General features: G+C 38.2%; 1 protein-coding gene across 1 annotated transcript in view; it reads right to left on the reverse strand.

Moving 5' to 3' along the window:
* LOC102218448 (plexin-A2-like) overlaps positions 1-25399 on the reverse strand; it is a 96387-nt gene that overhangs the window by 34574 nt on the left and 36414 nt on the right. Inside the window, exons 5-15 of the mRNA XM_005802192.2 lie at positions 21073-21173; positions 17627-17750; positions 16979-17132; positions 14680-14776; positions 10359-10473; positions 6451-6651; positions 5727-5823; positions 4287-4486; positions 2821-2972; positions 601-718; positions 72-208 (exon numbers count right to left, since the gene is read on the reverse strand). Coding sequence (XP_005802249.2) covers positions 72-208; positions 601-718; positions 2821-2972; positions 4287-4486; positions 5727-5823; positions 6451-6651; positions 10359-10473; positions 14680-14776; positions 16979-17132; positions 17627-17750; positions 21073-21173 — 1496 coding nt within the window. The remainder of the gene's footprint in view (positions 1-71; positions 209-600; positions 719-2820; positions 2973-4286; positions 4487-5726; positions 5824-6450; positions 6652-10358; positions 10474-14679; positions 14777-16978; positions 17133-17626; positions 17751-21072; positions 21174-25399) is intronic.

Genomic DNA, 25399 nt, shown 5'->3' on the forward strand with positions numbered 1-25399 from the left:
TGCCTCTCCATCTGGGCTCCAATAGAAAGAAAGATTACCATAACATCAGGGGATATTATCGTTAGGCTCACCTGTACAGTTCGCAGGTTTGATTCCCAAAGTACACAGTGACAGTGCTTCCTGCGCTCAGATTCTCTCCAACAATGGTAACCTTAGTGCCCCCAGACTCAGGTCCTCTGCCTGGGGTCAGAGCCAAAATGGTGGGTATCTATGGACAAACAAAATCTGTTAATGTTTATGGCAAAAATGTATTCTCAAAAAGCCTTTTTGCTTTGGACTTTGTCTTTTTCACCATTTGTTTAGCTTTATAAGAAGAACAACGAAACCCAAATAGTTGAATTACGTATAAAGCTGCCTTTTTGCAGAGAACAAAATATATTGTTAGAATATAAATATAAAATAAATATATCATGAATTATACATTTCCCCTGTGAAAAATCTCCTTGATATCTATTAAATCCACAAATCAAGCTGACCTGCTTTCTGTGATATCTGCAGTCACTAGCAAGATGTTCAGATCTTGTTTTCTCAATGCACAGGATTACAAAGAATGTTTTAGTCAGAGCAAACTGACAAGTCTCTCTCTCTTTTGTGAATTACCACAAATGTGTAGATCTGTGAGGACTGTGCGCTCAACTCTGGTCTGCATTCACCGACACATAGCTTGACTGGACCTGGGGCGCTTCCTTCCAGAGCCGCATCCATCTCACATACAATCCTGTCAAAAGCAAAGCATATAATGATACATCGATATCCACTCCAAACCATTGCCTTCCGAATTTGGCTAATAATAATAACGCAATCCTGACGCACAAACACACAAGTGTAACTGCACTACGCCATATTCATCAAGAGTCTCACTGGTAAAAGATGCTCTCTTTTGGTCAATGTGATTGAAGCAGACGTTCATAGAAGTTGCGGGTCAATACAGAGGCTCATCTTTCTTCCTAATAGGAAACCTATAACAGCAATATAACTCAAATGATAAACTACACCCCTCCCCATCACAGACATGACCGCCATCCGCCATTACCTCCCGTTGCCATGACAACATGGGGGTTTCTCCAATAAATCAGTATTGCCTGTCAGGCCAATAAGATAAAGCATGTTATGTATAAGTCATTACAGCAACTGACCCGATGGTGAAATTAATGGTTGTAACATCTGTAATGTCATGTTTTAAAGCGCTGTGTGAGCTGAATGAATGGCCCTGCTAAATCTGCTGCTTTGCAAAAGAAACCATAAGTCGTCCGCACAATGGGAGCACTCAATGAATCGTCCCGGCCCATCTCTTCTTCTCGTAGATCACGTGGGGATTCCTATTTACAGCTGGCATGCTCCTTTCTTTTTCTGGGGTTTTTTCTCTCTTTTTTTTTTTTTTTTTACAAGGGTATAAATAAAGTCGCTGCAGCTTGGTCCCAATCGCATTACATGCCTGTGAGAGAAACACATGGCTAACAGATTGTCCCTCCAGTCAGCGACATGCAGCGCATTTCAATTACAGCTGTACCGACAGCCTCATAACACCAACGACACAAAGACTGTCTGCCTCCTTCTTTGGCTGTGACAGCACCAGAGCAAAGCGAAGCCCCCTACAGCCTGAGGAGGCGTGTCGACTTTTTACTTACACATCAGCCATGATTCATGATCTTAGAGTCATGGAAAAAAAAAACTAACTATGTACAGTATACTAGTATGAAAGAAATTGCAAGGGTTAATTTAATTTTCATTGGGTTTTCGGATTTGTGCAGTATTGCATTGCATTCAGTGCTTTGTGGAAGTATTCATACCAACCATCCAACCATCCATCCATCCATCCATCCATTTTCTAACACCCTTGTCCCTAGTGAGGTCGGGAGGTATGCTGGTGCCTTTCTCCAGCTAACGTTCCGGGCGAGAGGCGGGGTACACACTGGACAGGTGGCCAGTCTGTCGCAGATGTATTCATACCCCTTTAACATTTTAATATTAAGTCCCATTAAGAGTACAAACATCACATTGGATTGTAAGTGATAAACCAGCACAGAGTAGCACAACATAGTGAGTTAGAAGAATGATGTTTTAGTGGCCATTTAGTTTTTGTAACAGACAGATACTGATGATTAAATATATATTTCATTCCTAATTTGATGTTTAATTAAACTCTAAGTTTACTGAAGTCAAACATTTTTTTACAAAATAGCTCAAGCTCAGCCACACTGGATGCCCCGCATATTATGGCCATCATCAATTACAGCACGTTTTGCAGTTCTACAGAACTTTTATTCAGCAAGAGCTAAGTCAAGAATGTCACAGATTCATACAGCGATACACTACTTGGAGTTAAGTGCTTAGGTAACTTCCAGAAAGCTGGAATTGAACCTCCAACCTTCTGATTGCAAGACAACTATGATGCCCACTGAGACACATTTGTCCCATGTCTTGGTCTGATTGTAGTTGTGCCTTATTCCTCCTATTGTGCGATGATGGGTTGAAAGATACTGTCTGAGGTAACAGCTGTATTGATACTGCAATTAAATTACACAAAGCTGTGCTCTACTTACCAGTCAGATGCAGTCTAATGACAATTAGTTGTACTGGATTCTACTTAAGAGTATCAGTTTCACATTTTTTAAAATTACAATCTATATCCTTTTTTTTCTAATTCATAAATATGCTCTACCTTGTATTTGCCTATTTTTTTTTATGAAATACTTTAAAGTTTGTGTTTCAGCATTATAAAATGTAAGTACTTCTTTGGTGTGAAAATAAAATGTTTGCAAGACTAGTAAGCTAAAATATAAAGCATTTGTATATGACAACGTAAGTATGGTCTCTTACTGCTCTGCAGTGACATATCCTTCCTGCTGCGGCGTGCACTCCACTCCTGCCACCTCCACGTTACCCACAAGCTCAAAGAAGGAGAGACCCAGGTTCAGGCCCTGAATAGTGACAAGCGTGCCCCCCTCCAAAGGTCCTGCTACTGGGCTTATCTTATATTAGAAGGAGACAAAAAGTACAAAAGGATTTAGTGCAAAGATTTCTAGTAACAGCTCTGGCCTCTCTGTTATTTCCATTTGTCAGTGTTAAACTTACTACATTTGTTTTCATGAACAAATGTAGTAAGTTTATACTATATACTTAAATTTTTACAACTTAAGTTAAAGTGTTCATCTTAAAGTTTACAGTCAAAGCAGTCTTAAAACAATAAATTCCCTTCTGTAAGATTTCATTTAATTTTTGAACTGAAGTCTTTGAAGGATGCAACTCGTGCAGAAAATGAAAAACATGCTTTTTAAGACTTATTCAAAAAGCTTTGACATTGGCGATAATTCAAAAATAAACTTTCATAAATAATTCAGACAATAACAAAGCCTTGAGAAAACCATTGACTGCACATTCCAGTGAAAAAAGCACACCATGCCAGCAGGGGAACATTCGGACCTACGGAGCAGAACAGGAGCAATGGTGAAGCAACTCTGCCTGTGCTGTCGAGCAGCGCTCGGCGGTTGATTCATTCTGCTGCAGCTCCTTCAGAAACACTAATAATGTGACAGGGACATCAAAGGCTGCCGGCTCTTTGAAGTGGAAGAGCCTTGCATCTTTGTGCATGACCCACAGTGCCTTATTCAAGAGAATGAACAGGGGTTTGGGACATAAAAGATCCATCACTTCTTTCTAAACAGACTGAATACGTTTAGCTGTCAAGAATTTAAGGTATTCAGCTGGCATGGAACAAAATGTCAGATAGTCTCAGGTAAACAGACATTGCTGAGAATTTTCTGCATTTTGTTGCTGTTTAAAGCCCAGACAACGACATATTCACATGATGTCCTGAAAGTTTTTTTCCAATACAGAAGCAAAAAATAGTTAAATATACTTTTAGATATTTTATAAGGAATTCAATTTGAAGTATTTCTACACTTAAATATTTGTATTTTGAGATGATTACTCATCTACCTCAATAATCTTTTTTCCACCTTGATTTCTCTAAGTCTTTTTGTTGACATGGCATGATGTCAAAGCACTTTCCTGCTCTCTGCCATGATTTAAACTTTTTGAACAAACTGCACCAAAGCCAAGAAATGTTTTTATTGTTTGTTTTGCCAATTATACAGTTTATAAGTCACAAAAGGAGAAACTAACAAGACTTATTTTTGATCAACCGCCAGTCGACTGAAAAACAGCTAAATACAACACATGCGAGCCTATTGAGCTAATCATAAAAGCGAACATGTCTGATTATGCTGGTAAAACTGCACACATGTTGTGTCTGCATGAGTTCAAAAGTTGTGCAAGCAACAAACCTCTGTAATGCGTGGGTTGGTACACTTGACATTCCTGGCAGAAAGGTCCAGCCAGCGGCTGGCGTAAGGGGAGATGGGAGGGCAGTGCTGCCTCATGGTGCACCGACCTTCACCGCTACACCAGCCACACTGGAACTTCCTTTCAGCACGCAGACACATGCCACAGCTGTCCCGCTGGGCACTGCACTTGTACAGATGCACTGCAGAATAACAAATAATGATGCTTTTAGCTGATAAAAGCCAAGAAACTGCACTTCTTTTATGATGTTTGAATAGCTTAAAAAACCTATAGAAACTAGAAATTGATGGCAAACAGTAATCAAAAAAACACAGTCAATACATTTTGCCGCGCAAAGATGCCACAGAATTTTTCCCCCACATTTTGTCATGTTATAACCACAAAATTATTGTGTTTACTTTATTTGCATTTACTTACTGTTTTTCACTGAGTTTTTATGTCAGAGTCATACTCAAAGTAGTTCGTCCTTGTAAAGTTGAAAGAAAACATTAATTTTCATTCAGGTCCATTTGTCTTTTCATAAACTTTGACCAGACCCTTATGTAGATTACATGCTGAAGAAAATCATTGCACAACATGATGCTGCCAACACCATATTCTACCGTGGGGATCATCTTTGCAATATGATGTGTCATGTTAAAACAAAGCATTTTACATATTGTTCATAAATATGATTTTCTTCTTATACAACCAGAATTTCTTCTTCTTCATGCTTTCTGTGTCCACTAAAAGACTTGCAACATACTTTCAACTGAACTTAAGAATTTCTTTCAACAATGGCTTTCATGTCACCACTTTTCCACAAAAGGCAGACTTGTGGAGTACACAACTAATAGAAATTATCTTAACAGATTCCTCCACCTGAGCTGTGGATCTGTGCAGCTCATCCAGAGTTACCATGGACCTTACCATATCTCAATTAAATACATTGAAGTGTATTGTTGTAACGTGGCAAAATGTTGAAATATTCTTGTGTCATAAATATTTTATATTAAGGCCATGTATTAGGAAAATTGCCAAACCTTCTTTTTAGTTCCTGTTAGCCTGATGTAGCCCACTCAAAGTGACAAAAAAAATCACCAATGCTACAATCCGTTGCCATTTTTAGGGAATCCTTGATTTTAATTTTGGTGTTGTGAATATACGTATAAAATATTGAAACTGATTTATCTCAAAAATTGACTGAGAAAAAAAGGAAACCAATCAGGGATGCAAGTTGAGCAAATATGAAGATTCACCCATTGCCCCCCCCCCCTGAGCATAGAAGTGATTTGGTGCTCTTTGATAAAATCCCGCTGATAACGTGAACTTTCTCTCAAGGCCTTTTGGGAACCTTGAAGTGCTCTCTATAAACCATATATCGCCTCTGGATTGAGTGCTTTACACTCCTCTGGCTTGGCAGTGATGGATAGCAGAGGCACCTTTAATCTTCTCAGGATTGTCGATGATGAAGTTGCCGTTCCATACGATGGAGAGGTCCACCGCCAGGTCACTGATCTTCACACCCTCGTACATGTACTGAAAAGCAGAAAAAAACAGATTGAAAGGGAATAGGCTTCAAAATGGAAACAGGGAGAGAGGAAAGTCAAATGGAGTCAGAGGATAGAGAATCTAAGAAGACACAGAGAGACTGAAAGGGGAAAATCAGAGGATGAAAGGCCAGCGGAGAGACGAGGCTTTTAACCATCTGTTATTTTCTGCTATGGTTGTCTGCTCCGCTCCTCTTTGACATGTAGGGACACAAACCTTGGCTGGGGTGACCAATCATCTGAATCTGAGGAAAATGGCCTTTTCATACATTGTCACAGCGTTGCAGTATATGCTGTGCTTCAAAATGTACCTTCTGATTTGCATTATGTAGGAAAGAAAATCCCAAAAAATCTACGGGGTGCCTCTGAAACCCTGATGATTCTGAATTGCTTTCACAAAATTCAGAGATGGAAAATTATTTTTTTCCTTATGTTTTGCACTTTTTCTCATCACCTCAACTTTTTCTTTCCTCCCCATTCATGTCTACGGTGCAACATCTAAGGCAAAATTCATTGATGCTGATACACCATACACAGCTTGACAATAGAGCGTCTGAGACGCTGTCTCTGGTTTGACAGCTGAGAGACTCCCGCCGAGCAATGTTCGGGGTCATACCGAGCTGTTCTGGCACTGAACGCTGGTGCTGTTGAAGCGCAGTGCCGTGACACGGTGACTGACGCCCTGTACGTTCACCACGCATTCATAGCCCCGCTGGCCCGACTGCGGCTGAGGGAGGTTTCGGGCCCTCAAGGTGATCGGTCGGACCTCGCCGGCCGGAATAAGAATTTCCCCAGAGTTGAGGAGCTGAGGGCAGTCCTGTGAGAGCAAATGAAAAAAAGTAGTTAATAAGAATATCCCCCGTCATACTGTTAGCACATGTACACATAAAAGCAACATTTACATCTTTTTTTTTTTTCTGTTTGGCATTAAACTAGTCTAAACTATTCTTCTTTGGGTCAGGTAAGATTACCAAAATTATTTATAATTGCAGGATACGCCGAACATATACAGTATATATATATATATATATATATATATATATATATATATATATATATATATATATATATATATATATATATATATACACACAAGTTTATGTACATTTCCTTAGAATTTGGTAGAAATAACTTTTAAACCAGATGAATTGGGTCAAATATTTTCTTCCACATACTCAAACCTGAGTTATTTTTAGAGGCCATCTTGCTCAACCATGTTTTTTCAACTCTGCCCACAAATTTTCTAGGGTATTAAGATTAGAACATTTTGATGACAAATGCGAGCAATGGCTTTGTTGCCTTTACGCCTTTTAAGAATTAACTGGCATCTTACTTTTTCTCCTGAATCTAACAGTGCTTGTTTTAGCCAAGCACATCAATTTTAGTCTTATCCTACCACAAAACATGTCTCCAAAAAGTGAGAACATTGCTCTTGAATGCAATTACAAACTATGATTTGGTTTTGCTATGTTGCTTTTGGAATATTGGATTCTTCCTCTCTAAGAGGTTATTCAGCTAATGTTGGTTCATTTCTTGTTTCAGTTGTAAGCAATGGTATTGTTGCCATTGCTGTATTGGCATTTGTTCCACATTCTGAATCAAATGAATATATATATATATATATATATATATATATATATATAATTAAATTCCCTTCTCACCCACCGCGGGTGGTTCTTATCCTCTGAGCTCGGGTCCTCTACCAGAGGCCTGGGAGCTTGAGGGTTCTGCGCAGTATCTTGGCTGTGCCAAGGACTGCACATTTCTGGACTGAGATGTCTGATGTTGTTCCTGGGATCTGTTGTAGCCATTGGTCCAGTTTGGGGGTGACTGCCCCGAGGGCCCCGATGACCACAGGCACCACTGTGGTCTTCACCTTCCAGGTCCTCTCCAGTTCCTCCCTGAGGCCCTGGTATTTCTCTAGTTTCTTGTGCTCCTTTTTCCTGATGTTGCAGTCGCTTGGTATTGCTACATCTATCACAACAGCTTTCCTCTGTTGTTTATCCACTACGACAATGTCTGGTTGGTTCGCCATTACCATTTTGTCTGTCTGGATCTGGAAGTCCCACAGGATCTTAGCTCTGGCGTTCTCCGCCACCTTTGGGGGTGTTTCCCACTTTGATCTCGGGGTTTCCAGTCCATATTCTGCACAGATGTTTCTGTACACTATGCCTGCAACTTGGTTATGTCGTTCCATGTACGCTTTCCCTGCCAGTATCTTGCACCCTGCTGTTATGTGCTGGACTGTCTCAGGGGCCTCCTTGCACAACCTACACCTTGGGTCTTGTCTGGTGTGGTATATCTGGGCCTCTATTGCTCTGGTGTTTAGGGCCTGTTCCTGGGCGGCCAGGATGAGGGCCTCTGTGCTGTCCTTGAGTCCAGCTTTTTCCAGCCATTGGTAGGATTTACTGATATCAGCCACTTGGGTTATTTGCTGGTGGTACATCCCATGTAGGGGCTTGTCCTGCCATGATGGTATCTCTGGCACCTCAACCTCCGTTCCCTGTTGTCTGAGATATTCACTGAGCACATTGTCTGTTGAGGCTTTGTCCCTGATGTATTTATGGATCTTAGTTGTTTCGTCCTGGACTGTGGTTCTCACACTCACTAGTCCTCTGCCTCCTTCCTTGCGGCTCGTGTACAGTCTCAGGGTGCTGGATTTGGGATGGAATCCTCCATGCATTGTTAGTAGTTTTCTAGTCTTAATATCAGTGGCTTTAATATCGGGGGATTTTTATATAGATTTTTACATAGATTTACATATAGATTTTATATAGATACATTGTTGTGTATTTATTCTACCTACTTTTAATTGCTATATTTTATTGTTTTTGCTATTTTTCGTTCTCTGTACGGTGTCCTTGAGTGCCAGAAAGGCGCCTTTCAAATAAAATGTATTATTATTATTATTATTATTATTTTATCTCCTCCTTTGGCCAGCTAATTATTCCAGCAGGGTATCTGATTACTGGCAGGGCATAGCTGTTTATTGCGCGGATTTTGTTCTTGCCATTGAGCTGGCTTCTCAGGACTTGCCTTATTCGTTGGAGGTATTTAGCTGTGGCTCCTTTCCTTGTGACCTCATCGAGGTTGCCATTTGCTTGTGGTATACCTAGGTACTTGTAACTGTCCTCTATGTCTGCTATTGTTCCTTCTGGGAGTGAGACCCCTTCTGTGCGGATGACCTTCCCCCTCTTTGTGATCAGCCGACCACACTTCTCTAGTTCGAATGACATCCCAATGTCCGTGCTGTAGATCCTGGTGGTGTGGATCAGTGAGTCGATGTCTCGCTCACTCTTGGCATACAGCTTGATGTCATCCATATAGAGAAGGTGGCTGATGTTGGCCCCATTTTTGAGTCGGTATCCGTAGCCAGTCTTGTTGATAATTTGGCTGAGGGGGTTCAGGCCTATGCAGAACAGTAGCGGGGACAGAGCATCTCCTTGGTATATGCCACATTTGATGGACACTTGTGCAAGTGGTTTGCAGTTGGCTTCAAGGGTGGTTTTCCACAGCTTCATCGAGTTTGCAATGAAGGCTCTCAGAGTCCTGTTGATGTTATACATCTCTAAGCATTCAATGATCCAAGTATGCGGCATTGAGTCATAGGCTTTCTTGTAATCAATCCAAGCCATGCACAGGTTGGTGTGTCGGTTTTTGCAGTCTCGGGCAACTGTGCGGTCTACGAGGAGTTGGTGTTTGGCTCCTCTGCTATTTACACCGATACCTTTCTGTGCCGTGCTCATGTGTTTATCCATGTGTTTGCTTATCTTGGCCGCTATGATGCCTGACATGAACTTCCATGTTGTGGAGAGGCAGGTTATTGGTCGGTAGTTGGGTGGGACTGGACCCTTTGATGGATCCTTCTGGATTAGGATTGTCCGCCCTTCAGTTAACCATTCAGGGTGAGTCCCACTTTGTAGCAGCTGGTTCATTTGGTTCTCTTATATATATATATATATATATATATATATATATATATATATATATATATATATATATATATATATATATAATTCTGACATCTAGCTCATACATGTGATAATTCTAACTGACCTAAAACTGGAAGGGTTTAGTCTAATTTTATGTTTCGTACTGACAAAAAAAATTGTAATTTCATATTCTGTATATAAAATGCATGGTTACAGCTGTGAGTGACAGCAAATCACTGCACCACATTTCCAAAACCTCTTCTACATATTTGTGTGTGTCTGTATTTATAAGCTTATGCTCTGTTACATAAGCATAGAGACCAATGTAGAACAGGGATTAAAAGGGTGTATGGGGCAAAAGTATCAGTATAAATATAACTCATTTTCATTTGGTGCATGGGCTTATGCAATGCAATAAATAAAGATTTTTCATAAATACAGATTTGGTTTACTCCTAAAAACTAAGGATCAGCCTCAAATGAAAGTTTTATCCGATGCACTATTCTAAAAACTAAGATCATGTCAACAAAAATTATGTAGGCAATGTTATTAAAACCTCAAAATATCAGGTGCAGTATTTCTGTTTCTGTACCTCTGATGCATTGACTCTTCCTTCCTGGAAAGAACAGCTGCTTGGGTCGTGTGTGCAAAGGTTGCGGTATTTACACCAGTGGCAGCGAAATGTGCTGTTCACACATGACAGACACCTGCACAACAAAATAACCACATATTACTACAAACCATAAATAAATATGGACATCTTTAAACTATAAACACTCTCTCAGACTCATCTTCAGCAACGTTTTGCCAGGCTTAATTCAATTTAATTTCTTTCCTCAAGATTTATATACACCAAAATTGAATGTCTTTTGTCATTTTGGAGATGATTAAAAATGACCATGAGAAAGCAGACTCGCTGGACAAACCTCTGCATTTAAAGTAAACTTTAGTTATTATTTTTTTTATTATTTAATTAGTAAAGGTTAATTACTGTACCAAACAGCTATGAAGCATCAAGGACATACAATGTCCTTGTTAGATGTACTGTGATGTCAACTTGTCAACATACAGTTCACAATTATTGCCAACCCTTTTTAAGACCCTTTTGAAAATTGAAAATGGTTGTTATGGAGACTTAATGACAACATAGTGCCACTGTTTTCTGCACTTTTCTAGCTCACAGCCTTCAATACTAACATCTTTTACAATCTCCACACCGTGCATAGTGGTGGCAAGGTGAACTTTGGTTGTTGCCCAGCTTTCTTGTTTGCCAAAGCTCCACTGTGCTTTTTTAAACCTTTTGAAATATTACTATGAATGTAGAGTGAATGATTTGTCCTGGAATATAGAAATAAACTTCTTGGTTGAATGAAAAATAACTCTGAATCTGAACCTTCAAGGGGTATGAATGATTTTTGGCTTAACAATACATGGAACATCATTACTTTTTATACACTCATCAGCACCTATATTGTTTACAGCAGTCAGGGCTTCACATCAGACTCTGACTTCCCCATTTCAAATTCCAACTTCTAGAGGTATTATTTCCAACTGGAAAGTCAGAAAATTGGATTTGCAGATAGAACATCCCATAATTGTCCTGGGATATAGAATCCCTGGTTACCAAATACTAAAAAAAGTGCTTATGCATCTGATCAACTTAAAAAGCAAAGCATAAATTACAAAAATGCTTCAGGAACATTTATTTTATGGGAATTTCCACATGTGCAAATAAGCATGGCATTCGGAGGTTGGATCTTATTGTAATACTTTTTACAAATTATCTCCAGAGGGTGAAATAATATTAGGGTATGCTGTATTCACCTGATTAAATTTGTTTTTACAGCTGCTCACATAATGTTCTTTATTTTCAGGTGGTACTTTTATTTTACCCATTCATCATCTGATTATGTAGAACATGGGTTAAAAGTGGCAGCTCATTATGTGAAGGGTAGGGTTGTGCAACATCCTTGGCTCAGATTCAGTTGCCTCTAGCATGCGGTCAATTGTGGATTAAAGTTGTTCCTAAACAACCTCAGCCAACTCGATTAAACAGCAAACACGGAGACAATTTAAAGAAAATTTCCAATGGAAAATGTCTACTTTTCCTGAAGAAGTAAAAAGAAAGAGCAATAAATCTTATTTAATGGGATGCAGCCACGAGAAAGACATAAACCACCACAAGTCTTTTGATACTGCAGCTCATGCCGACCAACAAATGGCAATAACTGTAGAGCTACATAATTAAATTTTGATAATAATTAGCTGCCCAAGGCTGGGACGGACATTAAAAAGTGCTACGTGAGGAAAAAAAGCATAGAGGGTGGGAGGGGCTGTGTATCGCCACAGTGTAACTACAGCAGGGTGCTGCAGACACTGGATAATTCATTAAGGAGGCTGATGTGATGCGGCGGTATAGTAAAGAGGGAGATGGGAAAGAAGGAGCAGGGTTAGGAGCATGTTTTGTGTGAAATATTTATCACACAAGTATACAGGGTCACCCTGCAGCTAATGGAGGCCATATTGGTGTGGAGCAGATGCGATGAGCACCCAACTGTTTATCACTAATGATTTATTATGGGTATGTTGTGGCATCCATGTTTCAGTTAAAATGAATAAATGGGATGTCTGTACATAGTGGACTAATTCCCAGTCAATCAAAAAAAAAAAGCACTCTGCTTCAGCCAACTCCTGTTTACTCTTTGTTTAGTACACGGAGTGAGGCTGATAAAGAATACATTGTATGAAAGGTTTTCATGTGACCTTTTAGTTTTGTGATTTGGCCTCTTGACTTTAACTGTCTTGTGTTTCTAACAAACACACAGAAGTTTGCTTGTTTCTAAAGAGTGACACATACAACTAATTAACGTTCATCCTAATAAGATCCGCTATTGTTCCTGCTTGTAATTGTTATGCAAAATGCAAGCCTCTTGCCATAGTTTACTGTTGTGATTAATACAGTTGACATTTGCAAAATGGCTCATAGTCAAAACAGCTTCCCGGACCCAGTTAGGGAGCTTATATTGGTTGGCATTTAAATAAAGTGCTCTTTAATTTACACAGTTTTACCTGCCCTGAGGCACCAGAAGAGGACAAAAAAAAAAATAGAGTCTTATGATTTTCCCCTGCAGACTCCCCTGAGACAAAGTTAGGTCAGAGGGGGGTCTGTGAGTCTAATGCTTATCCATTTAGCAGCCCTTGGAGAATGCCAGCCTTCAAGAAATAGTTTCTAGCAGCCAGACAGCAAAGTTTCACTGCAGGAAAATTTCACATTGATTTGAAAATATTAAAGTCCAAAGTGGTATCCTCAAATTGCACCATCAAAATCACACTAGGGCTTGATTTTGGTATTGATTAGATGGCAACTGAATTTCAGTATCATGTCTGACTGAGTTCATTGTTACAAAAGACCTACAGATCAGACTTTTGGTTTTTTGTCTGCCTGAAACTTCATTATTAACCATTTCAGCACATAAAAATGATTAAAATGCTTTTGTAGTTTTGAATCTAAACTAAAATAAGAAATTATAACATTATCCCCTAATGGTACAAGTATTATGCCCCTAATCTTTCACTGATTGTTTTCAATTTAAAAACCAAGGTGGATTAAAGCAAATTTTGTTTGAGGCTGTAATGACACTCAAAAATCATAGTTCATTCCGTACTTTGGTTTTAAGGTTACAGTTCTTCATGTTTTTAGGGGTTTTTTCTGTAAAGAAGAAAAAGTGTCGATTATGGAGATTAATTGAGTTTTGGGAGGATTTTCTTTTTCAACCAAAACACAAAGAAATATATATATATATATATATATATATATATATATATATATATATATATATATATATATATATATATATATATATATATATATATATATATATATATATATATATATATGTTGGCTTTTTTTAATAATAGGATTGTGATGACATTTAAGAATAAAAAAGCTATAAGTAATTTTTCCAGTACACCAGATGTACTTGAATCTGGTTATTGCAATTGTTAAAATATTTCCTAAATATTTTAGCCATTACAAGATTTTCTAATATTGTCACTTTACATAGGACACACACCTAAACTGTTGGTATGCATTTCAAATAATAAGTTACTTTTACTGTAAGTGAAATTGAAACATTTTTAGAAAAGCAACTGGGTGGCATTAAAAACAGCCCCAATATTTTTTAAACATCTGAAAGTTTTATATAATCACCAGCAACCACTGCCATCGTCAGAACCATCTTGGGACATTTTCTTCAGAATTTATCTGATGTGCCGCAGTAAAATTTAAAGTTATAGTTATTGTAAAAACTGTACTTAAAAACTTTAACTGTGCAGATAAATGCAGAGGATGATAAGCAAACATATAATAAATAAAGAAAAGATGAATTATTTTGTCTTGTTATGCTGTTTCTTATTTTTCTTATTACTGATCCCAATTGAATTATATCTGCATCTCTGTGTTGTGGTCAGAGACACAGTGGTGAAAAAGAAATTTGTCTTTACACAAACTAGCACTCAAACAACGGGAGAAACTGATGTCAAAAATTAACTTGCCATGGTAACAACCATTCTACAAATAAATCTCAAAATAATTTTCATAGTAATTACATGATAAGAGCAAGAAAAAATAGCTATTGAGTGTGTACTACCAAACAGAAAACTCGTCAGCTGTATTCAAAGCTGTAAGCAATAAGCCCACAAACTACCACTTAAAGCAAAGGCGAAATAAACAGCCCATGACAAATTCATCATGTTGATTTAAATGAAACCTGACAGATAAATTGAACTCTGAGGTTATCTAGCAGCGCGATCTTAAGTGGGGTTGGAAGCATCAGTACATCATTGCCCTAAATTAAGTTGTGTTCCTCCATCTATTGAACAAATCAAAGGTGGGGGAAGGGCGGTCCACTCACATCTGATGTGTGCTGCAGTTGTAGAACTTCACCTCTGTACTGGCGACCATTTGACCCGTCTCATTTGAATTCAGACGAAGCTCCACACCAGCCCAGTCTGAAAGAAAGTGTTTGTACAAAGAATACAGTTAGTTGAAAAAGGGGGAAGAAAAAACCAGACTAAAAACGGATGAGTAGAAGAGCCAAAACAAAGACAGGATCAAAGAAGTCAAAATGAGGAGAAATTTGTAATACTTTTATCATTTTATTGCAAAGAGCCACCTGGTGTCTGGGCTCCTGGAAGGGCTGTCAGGAGAAAGCCTTCAGTCAAAAGCTTCAATTCAAGGATTAGCTTAAATTGTTGGAGGAAATCCTGCAGCACTTGGTCCTCACCTGACTTAAAATATATACAAAACTTGAGGCACTAAATAGAAAGGACGTCTACTTTGGCTTAAAACCTTTCATTTTTACATTAACCCTATTTGAAGTACTGTGTAAGAACTACAAGAGTTTCAACTACATTGCTTCATGCAGCCAGACTTTATTGTAACCTTACAAAGTGGTTTTGATCAGTAGTTCTTCAGGCTTTCTATATGTAATAGGATTTTTTTACTTGTTTTCTGTACAATTCAGTAAACTGTAAACTTGGTAAAAATGAAGTAAGTAAAGGGCAGAACAATTGTCCATCTAAAAATGTTCAACAGCAGATGAATAGTATCTGAAAAAGGAAAGTAAAATCAAGCAAAACCCAATTAGAGGACTTGAAAGATGAATCATTATTTGTTTAATCTAGCCACTGCCTTAAAAAACTGTCATTATTTCTATAGAAAGTTTCTTGTTCATTCAAAAATGTAACTCTAGGCTAGATGAAAAAAATTATTTAAAAATTATTTTGCCACAGCAGCAAATTCCTTGAAGATCCAGTATAAAATTAATTATTTGCCTAATTTGGTTACGTGCAAAAAGTGGTACATCTGAGTCTTTTATCCCTAAATGATTCACTGGTCAAACTTAACAAGCATGACCAATAAAAAGCTAACAGTTGCAAATAGTTAAATAGGAACTGGCGATAATTAGAGGTTCTAACAAAAACCTTCATACCGAAACCATCAAGGAACATGACTCAAGACCACTTTAAAAGATTAAAGCAAAGTCTTTCTTTTTTGAAGCAAAATATAGATAAATGAGAGGTAACTTAAGACCTTTAATGGTTTTGAATTTTTTTTAATGTCGGGGTTGCTAAGAATTTATTTCAAAAGAATCTGTAGACTAATTTCAGAATTAGTCTAAGCTATTGATTTTTCTAATAGACCCATTTTTTTACAATTAATATTCATGACATTTATGATGTATCATAAAATGTGAACAAGTCTCAATTTTAAAGTAAATGGAAAGGAAATTAAAATGTTTTCAGTTCCCCTCTTACAACATTAACTAAAAATAATGAAACCCTCATTTATTAGTTCAGACTGAAGCAGAAGTAAATAAAAACAGAGTTCAACTCTCAAGAAAAACAAGTTTGTGTCTATTACAGCCTTTAATGAAATGTATTGTAGCATGCAAAAAATTTGTATTTATTAGCTGTGTGCATTGCATGTGTTAGCATAGCTTAAATTTTATTCAGTTTTATAATATCGACGCTGTTAAATGAGATTAAAACAGTAAATAAAGTATTGACATGAGCACATGCAGGCACAGCACTTTTCAGTCAAAGATCCATCTAAGATATATTATACAAACACTTATTGAGAAAAAATGTAACAGACAAACAAATTGTCTAGCTTTAGAGACCATTCAGCAACTTTAATAAATGTAAGGGTTTTATCTTCTCTGTTGGCTCATTTGTAGCCTCTGGGTGTTGTCTCTTTAGCTACTCATCATACATTCTGCCGGTGCTGCTTTGCTTCACAACAACACCTAACAGAGCATCTAAACACTTAATTTATCATTAGCTAACATGGAATACTCTCATACTTTGAACTACTTCAGGCTTTGATAATTTAAATACTCTTCTAACTCAGCTTGTTTGACAGTGAGACATTTGCCTTATCTGCTATGTTTGTTTTGAAACTGTAGCGAGATGCAACCAACTCATGACCCTGTAGACAAACACTACTGTATGTAGGGCACACACATGCACAGATGCAAAATCATACTGCTCCTTACTGCACTCCGAGGACTGTCTAGCAGTTTGTTACAGTTGTAACTTTTAATAAAAGTTAATGCATTCATATAAATAACGGATCAATCTTACTTAGAACATCAGTTAGGATGACAAATCAAGGCACCCCTAGTTTGCAGATTTAATATCTTCACTCACCTTGTCCCTCTGGGATCTGAGGAACTTCCTTCCCAGCTGGTGAGAGACACATGACTCTATTCCCATTGACGTGACCCTCTGCTTGGGCCTGCTGGCCAAATGAACAGGTAATTCCAGCAGAAAGGTCTGGAACATTATTTACCTCCAGCAGGAGCTAAAAAAAATCATAATTAAAGTTAAAAATGTAGATAATGACACAATGCACTGCAAGAGAGAAAAGTAGCATTAACTGGTGTAAGTAGAGAACGGATATGTTTTACTCTACATTGTGTGTGAATGATAAAATGTCAAAAGACATTTTAGATAAAAGCCATTTTGAAAAGGTGTGCTTAGTTGTTTTTATTGCATGTATTTTTATTTATTTAATTTTTATTTTTTTACTAATCTAAGCATCTGGCTACATCTCCAAATTTATCAAGCATCAAATTAGTGTTCCAATACATCTAAACCAAAACAAATCCAATAGATGCCCCACAGGGAGAGTCCAGCTCCAGTCTTACTTCACCTCTCACAAAGCTAATCTCTGTTGGGTTTTCACTTAACTCTCTATGTGGCTCTAAAAGGCTACTCAAGGTGATTGCTCACAAACACTAGCATTTTTAGTGGAGTGACAGTGCAGTGATTGGTTAGAATGATAAGTAGACTCACGGGGACGCTATGTGCTGATACAGCGATGCTGTCCGGGTGAGCAATAACCTTCACACAGCGGTCAATGTCTGTCGCAAAGCGAAAGCTCTCCTCTGCTCTCAGGCACCGATCTTTTCGTGAACACCTGTTGAACAAAAAAACTTTCATTATGCTTTCTCTTGCTTTCAAAATCTTAAGAAAATGTAGTGCATGTTTATTTTGTTTTCATGCTCAGAACTGTGTATTTGAAAAGTGTGGTTGAAAATAAGTATTGAACAATGTACAACACAACTATGTTAACGATGCATCACTCTTCAAGAGTACATAGTGTCAAGAGGATCAGTTTTTACAAAACAGACCAACTTCAACATGATACGCTGACGTAAGCATTAGTATTGCTTAATTACAACTTCACATTACCAATAACATAGTTGTTGGACACTGTGGAAACCATAAAAGTAAAGCTCATCACCACATCCACACAGCAGTGGTTAGTACTGTCGCCTCACAGCATGAAGGTCCTAAGTTTAAATCCCAGCTGGGGTCTTCCTGTATGGAGATGGTATCGTCTTCCTATGCATGTGGGGGTTTTACGTTGGCATCTTCTCACAAACCAAAAACATGCAAGTTTTGTTAGCCACTCTAAATTGCCTTTAATTTTTTGCACACATGGTAGTTTGTCCAGTGTCTCTTTGACCTCTTAACCAACATGTTGGTTTCTCATTTATTGATTGGCAACAGCAGATTTTCACCAGCACCCTATGCAAAGATGAACTGGGTGTAAAAAATGCACGGATGGGCAAATATCTTTTACGCCATCCATTTGTCCATCCACTTCCTAGAGGATGGACAAATTCTGTCTATTTTCAAGCCTATTATGAAAATGCCGGTTCTAATTTTATGAACACAGATGTGCGCACCAGAACACCCAGTCCAAATTGGACTCTAGCAGGGCTGCATTTCTTGTAGTATTCTTCAGGGTTTCATCTTTGCATCTTACAGATAATGTGATTCCCTTGGAGGTTCCCTCTTCTACTTCCACTGAAGCAGTTCACAACCAAATGTTAAACAGACAGGACAAGAGTCAGCTCCTCCAAGTCTGAGGCCAGTGTCTTCAATTGGAAAAAGGTGGATTAATCCCTTAAGGTCAGGGGTTAAGTTTTGCCTAAGGTGGAGTAAATTGATGTCAATAGTGATGGCAGGATGTAGAAGGAGATTGGGGGTATGTGTCATGATGAAGGAAGAGCAGAGCCAAAAAGTGGAACTCAATTTTCACAGCACTGTGAATAGTGCAACCCTAAATATAGTCAAAATGTGAATCAAGACAGAAAGAGCAAAACCCGAGCAACAAGAACTGAGCTTCCTCTGTAGAGTCACTGAACTCCGCCTTAGAGATAGGGTTAGTAAATTGATCATCTTGGTGTTGTTCAAAGTCTTCTCTCCATCAAAAGAAGTCTGCTGATGGAGGCTTCCACTGGCAGACCCTTAAGAAATGTGAGGTGACCGTATATCCTCTCAAGCCAAGGTACAGCTTAGTATCCCCCAGAATAAACTGCAGAGAGTTTCTTGGGAAAGGGATGTCTGAATTTCCATCCAGGATCTTTAATCTCCACAACCTGATCTCATGCAACTGACAGACAATTGCCTGGTGTAAAGAGTATCACTGGAACCAGTTTCAAAAAGCCAATTACTTTTTCATTTAATCATCACAAATAGGAGAGCATGTTAATCGGACTTTAGTTTTGGCTTGTTTTTCAAGTAAATTACAAAGCTTTAAATCCTAAATCCTAATATGCAATTAAAAGTAATGAGTGAAAGGATGGGTAGCACAGCGGGACATCACAGGGATTTTTATACGAGACAAAAGCACACTGAATATACAGTTAAACTACAAGTGGATATTGAAAATTTCAAGCAGTTTGTCCAGTCTTGGAAATGGGGATTAGTTGCTAAGATACTTTTTGTTCCAGCTGTACTTATTCATTTGAAAGGCAAACTCCAAATGGTTCATCTCTCTGCGTGTTCAGTTTGAAAAGGCAAGAGTATCAGCTGTAAAGTTGACTTGTAATAGCAAACCCAGGGAGCATTTTGGCTGTAAACCATCATGTCTTTCTTTTAATGCGTACTAAAAGGAGACAGTAGTAATACAGGCTCAGATGCAGCTGAGGGGGTGGCACCTCCTGAGAGAACTCAAAGAGCACTGAGGCCTCTGCTGTAATTATGGCTCACTATAAAGGTGGATTGGAAACGTGGTGGCAGCTGTTGCTGGCTCGGCTCCTTGAGGCAAACAACGGCTACGGGAGCACGGATCACCTTCTGACCGCTCATCAGCTGAAGTGTCAAAGAAAAAAGGCACCTTTCATCTCTGACTGTCTTTCATTGCCTTTTATTTTTGTTTCTTTCATTCACTGTGTTTTTGTCTGATCAAACCATTTGTTCCCTTTTTCCTTCAGGCTTTTTACATGTGCACAAACACCCCCTACCCACTCTGTTAGATAGGTGCTTTGGTGCAAATCACCACGGGTGGGAAAGTGAGACGCTGAAAGCAGTCAACATGACACTGTGAGTGTCATTCAGAGAGCTGAAAAAGAACCCAATCTGCATTTAATAGGGCAGAAAAACAAAGTAGTTTTACTCTGCAGTGTGGGACTTTTTTTCTTTTCAAAACTGGAGGGAAACAGCAGCCTGTTCACTCCGATAAGTTTAATTCAAATAAAAAGTGTAATGAGATTTGCAGACAGAATTAGCTTTGAAAAAAAAAAACAGTTACTTAATGAGGTAATTTGGATTTTTAAACAGCATTATTTTTTCATTCCCCTATCCTTTGAGTTTGATAATATAGAGAGCTGTAATTTAAATAATGCTGATTACCATCAAGATATAGCCAGCTGAAATGCAGACATGAAATGATGAGACAGGGATAAATCTCCGACTGAGGTCAGCTTCAAACACTGCGGCTGGTGCCGAAAAGCAGGCTTTTAATCTTCTGAATCCCCTTTGCTCCATATCGAAGTGTTATGCAAGCTAACCTGGGGTCAGATAATTAAGATGGAGGAGATAAAGCTTGCTCCGTCAGGTCCAAAATGTTTCATGGGTATGCAGAAAGTGCATCTGCTGCGCTCGCTGTGGCTGGAAGGCTAATCCCTCTTTCCTCCATTAACACCCGTTATCCTTTGGTTCGGCAGACAATGAAATCTGGTGATCATGCAGCTTCTGTTGTCCTAAATGCCGCTACTTATGAGGGATCACAAAGTCCAGCAACCACTTCCCTGGTTTTCCAATTTTCGTGCCAGATGTTGATAGTGGGGAGCTCCAGAGACTATAATAAGAGTGCTATATCAAATCATAGGACTGCAGGCTTAACCCCGCTCAGCTTCTTTGTGAGCAGTTTGGTAAAACCAGTGACGTTGTGGTTTTAATCCGTCTGCTTTGGTGGATGTATGAGAAAATGAAGGGAGTAGACTCACATGTTGTAGAGCACGCACCAGCCACAGTGGGGATCACCAGCGCTGAGGCACTCAGCACACGTAGTGTACTGCTCACAGGACTCCACAGGGACCTGGACCACCTGGAGCAGAGGAATGACAGGAGGGCAGGAAGGCTGGCATGTCAACAACAGCTGAGAACCACGAAAAGATTTTAGAAAAGCAATTCAATATATCAGTGTTCTGTTTTCAAATATGTTCTAACCTTTTTTGGCCATAAAAAAAATTAGAGTTTGAAGATTAGTGGACCCCAAAATTAGTGAGATAATTTGTGATTCATTCATTAGGGAAAGCCACAATAACAGTTGTGGCTTTCTTACAAACTGAAATCTGAAAATTGTAGCTGCATTTGTACTGAATCCTCTTCAATCAATTCAGTTCTACTCATCAGCTGAAATCAGTTTCTCTGTCCATGCTGAAGAAAGGCATAATGCTGCCATTGCCATGTTTCACTGTGTGGAAAGTAGTCCTCATTTTTGTGTGCGTACAGTTAAAAAATAGATGGAAAGATCACTGTCATGCTTTCTGTTTTTATTTTCTTTGGCATGAGGGGACTATTTGTGCAAATCTCACACCAGCTCAAGGATTATAAGAGCCAGTTAACGTCCATGTGGACTTAAGGCACAGGAGAGAAAGCTATGCTGTATCAGAAAATTCTTAGCAGAATGGTATAAAATTTCAGGGAATGTTTACTGTATTATCTGAATAATGACTTATCTTCATCAGATCACTTTTGCTCAAAATCAAACAAATATTCTTAACCACTTGTGATTGTATTAGGAATTTGTCTAGGGATGCACTGATGGTAGTTTTTTTTCTGATCACTGGTCTTTTAAAAAGCCTGACCTGTCAATTTTGATTTTGGTCAATACCATTTTTTGTTTGTTTTAAATGTTGCTAAATATAGCAAGAAACTTGCTGACTTGGCAACAGTTGGGTGACTATTGTTAAATGCAAATGGTCATGTTTGTAAATGTGCAGTCATGACCAGTTGGGCTGGTCTGTTCATCAGCCCTCTCACAAGAGAGCAGAAGAGGACAGTGGGCGAGTTTTGTACCTTTGCTGAGGCAGATGAGATCGGTTTCACATGTATGGATTGGCTGATCACCGATCTCCCAAAATTAAGAAATCTGCACTGATAAATTGGTGCACCCTTAGATTTGTCAGAGAGATGCTAAAAAAGCTTTATCTAATGAATCTGCACTTTGTATGAATAGCATACAACTTGCAACAAACATTAAATAACACAAGTTTAGGACCAGCACATAAGGAAATTTAAACATTATGTGGCTCCAAATGTTTCCTGTATAACCATATGCTGGAGTTCAGTTTTATTTTCAATTACTTCTTCCAAACCGGTATCCAGAATCAGCTTCATTCTGGAAGTGGATTAATGGCAGAGAAAACTAGAACTCCAAAACCAAAATACATCTTTGTTTAGGTCATTTGGACAATGACATTTTTAAGTGGGAGATCTGGGATTGTACCTTTGGACTTTGGCCACAGTAGTTTGTTGTATTGAGTAGCTAAAGAAGAACTTATCATAGTGTTTTTAGACTGTAACAGAACTCTTAATATCTCACTATTGAATACTTTTTTGGCAAGTATGCCAAGATAAGATAAGATTAGCCTACTGTGCAACATTTACCAACACTTTATTTTTTAAAGAAGTACATAATTCTATATCGGTGTGTTGAGAAAAAACTGCAGCTACAACATCTTACACCCACTTTCTATTTTCATTTGTTCTACCACATGGAAAAACATCTAAACAAAACCTAGCATGTGAGCTTTTGACTATGTTTCAGTTCACACACAAGAACACAATCTTATCCTGTAGATAGCCACATACTTGCATACCCGTCTGGCAAAGCATTAGCTCTCAATTAACTGCTTGAAGTCCTTGCTGTTACACCATCCCTGCATACCAAGTCATTTGGAGAAGCAGCCAGAGCATGCCTGGTTTCTACTTGGTTATTATTCTGGGTCTGTACATATGACGCAAGCAATTTCCTGATGTAAGCAATCAGAAATGAAGAGTGGATTATGGATTAGAGTGTCTCCGGTGCACTTGATAGCATAAGTGGGTGCTCTCTCAGGTCTGTGTAGGCAAAATGGATTATCTGTTGCTCCCTACAAATAACTGTCCTTTTTTTAAAACAGCAGTTCAGAACCCATTCGTGGCATTCCATTAGCAAAATGATTTAGCAGTGTGGGAGGGGCCGAGGGCTGTAATCCATGAAGAGTTGTGGTCCAGAGCTCATCCAAACTAACATTGTTGGTCTGTGAATTGCAGACAGCATGACCTTTACAAAGAGAGAAGAATGGATCTGCTTTCTGGTACCTTACAAAGAATACAATGCTTGCTCTAAATGTAAAGCAGTATTTGCTTTGTGGATCAGTTTTGAGCAAGAGCTTACTGAAATAAACCCAGAAATGCCTCCTTAGAACCCCTTCAGAAAGATTAAGAACACTATAATGTTAAAAAAAACAGTCTATAGATTGTGCAGAAGGTTTTAAAGAGGTCTTTTTATGCCCAGATCAGAGTGAGCTCAACATTGTGCTTAATAGTGAAGGTTCTCACAACTTTCATAGAGAGGTTGTAGTGGTTTATTATCATGTTGGCAGCATGACAAGGTCCTGGGTGAGGCACGGTGGAAGCAATATTAACTTCTTCTGGTGCACATCTGGATAGATTACTCCCAGGTGAATTTGAAGCAGAACTGCCTAAGTTGGCTTCATACAAAGGCCTCAACTTGTCCAAACCAAGTAAATTATTATAACACTCATACCTCGGCTGCAATGCTTATCAGATCCAGCAGCTGTTATGGCTTCAACTATTATGATGTTACCAAGGAGGTGCAACAAACAGTCCACGGTTTTGATGCAAATGAATACCACACCTGGTTCATGCCCCTTACTCTTAGAGATCAGTATGCTACAGTGAGAAAAATGTCCCACATCTATGAATTGTTTGCAATTTACATGTAAAACATACCTGTGTTTCATGCTGAGGAGAAGGAAAAAGAAAGAGCAACAGCTCATAGGGCTTTGGAGAGAAGCCCTTTGATAATTTAAAATGTTCAGAGCACAACTAAAAATTAATTTCAGGTTATAGAAATCTATCCACTGAGCCATAGTTTTGATTTCAATTTTGAATCTACTGTTAGATGTCAATCAGATAGTCAATGGTACATCTATTTGTAGCTCTGATTTAGACCCAGTAAAACTGCCCATTACAAAAGTAATCTACGTAAGTTTGGACTTAGAATTAAATTTAGACCCCCAAAAAGACTAAATCAGGCAAGTATACTCAAAACATGAACTTGAACTTAAATTTAAAGGCAAATTCATTTGATTCATTAAGAAGTAATTTCATCTATTTTAAGTTGTGTATTGCAGCAATAACACCAAGGTGAGTTTTTTTTTAAAGTTTATTTAAATGGATAAAAAAAATATTGTATTATGGTGGATGAAAACAAAAAGTATTTCAGTCAAAAGTGTAGTTAAATGCTTGAGCTGCATTGGAAGTCTTCTTGATACTATCACTCATTTTCTAAAGAAGAAAAAGTCTTAAGTTTAGCATGCAACCTAATTTCCAAACAGACCTTTCAAAGACAACCTCACTCTAAGCACCAAAACTGTGAACCACAATTTCACTTAATCAGTTTTAAAAATAGATTTTTCACAAAGACACTTTGTTTTATTTATTTAGCTGAGTCTGTTTACAAAATGACAATTCAGCTATGTTTGGCATAAAATACTACATATACACTAACAAGAATTTTGGAGAATTAGATTTATATTGTCCATAAAAATCTTGACTTTTAAATATAGCTTTTTGTAGTAGATAGTTTTAAGCATGGAACTTTAACACTTTGTAAATTTTTAGGCACATAATGAACAATACAGCATTGTGATCAGGATCATTGAATGGTAGAGTGAAAAAGGAGCAGAGGGTCAAAGAGAAATATTTAAGAGCCTTTAGACACCTGAAGATTGATCAAGATTACTTTAAGATTGTAAGAAAATATGGCCTCCGAGAAGCAAAATCAAACAAAGCAATGGGAAATGTAGACGCTTAACACAGTAATGCAAATAACAGTATGTGTAAATACTCATAACATTAGCTTTAATTAAAAGATGGTGTAATAGTTTATTGTAATGGTTGCAGTATTTCCACTACACAACAGAATGTATATGCACACTGCTGTCTTTACATTTTCAGTTCAAAAAATTTTCCCTTCATTAATATTTATTGCACTGTATCTATTAATGTAAATGCACTGTAAATCATTCATGACTACAC

Source organism: Xiphophorus maculatus, chromosome 20 (assembly GCF_002775205.1).
Source record: "Xiphophorus maculatus strain JP 163 A chromosome 20, X_maculatus-5.0-male, whole genome shotgun sequence".
NCBI lineage: Eukaryota > Metazoa > Chordata > Actinopteri > Cyprinodontiformes > Poeciliidae > Xiphophorus > Xiphophorus maculatus.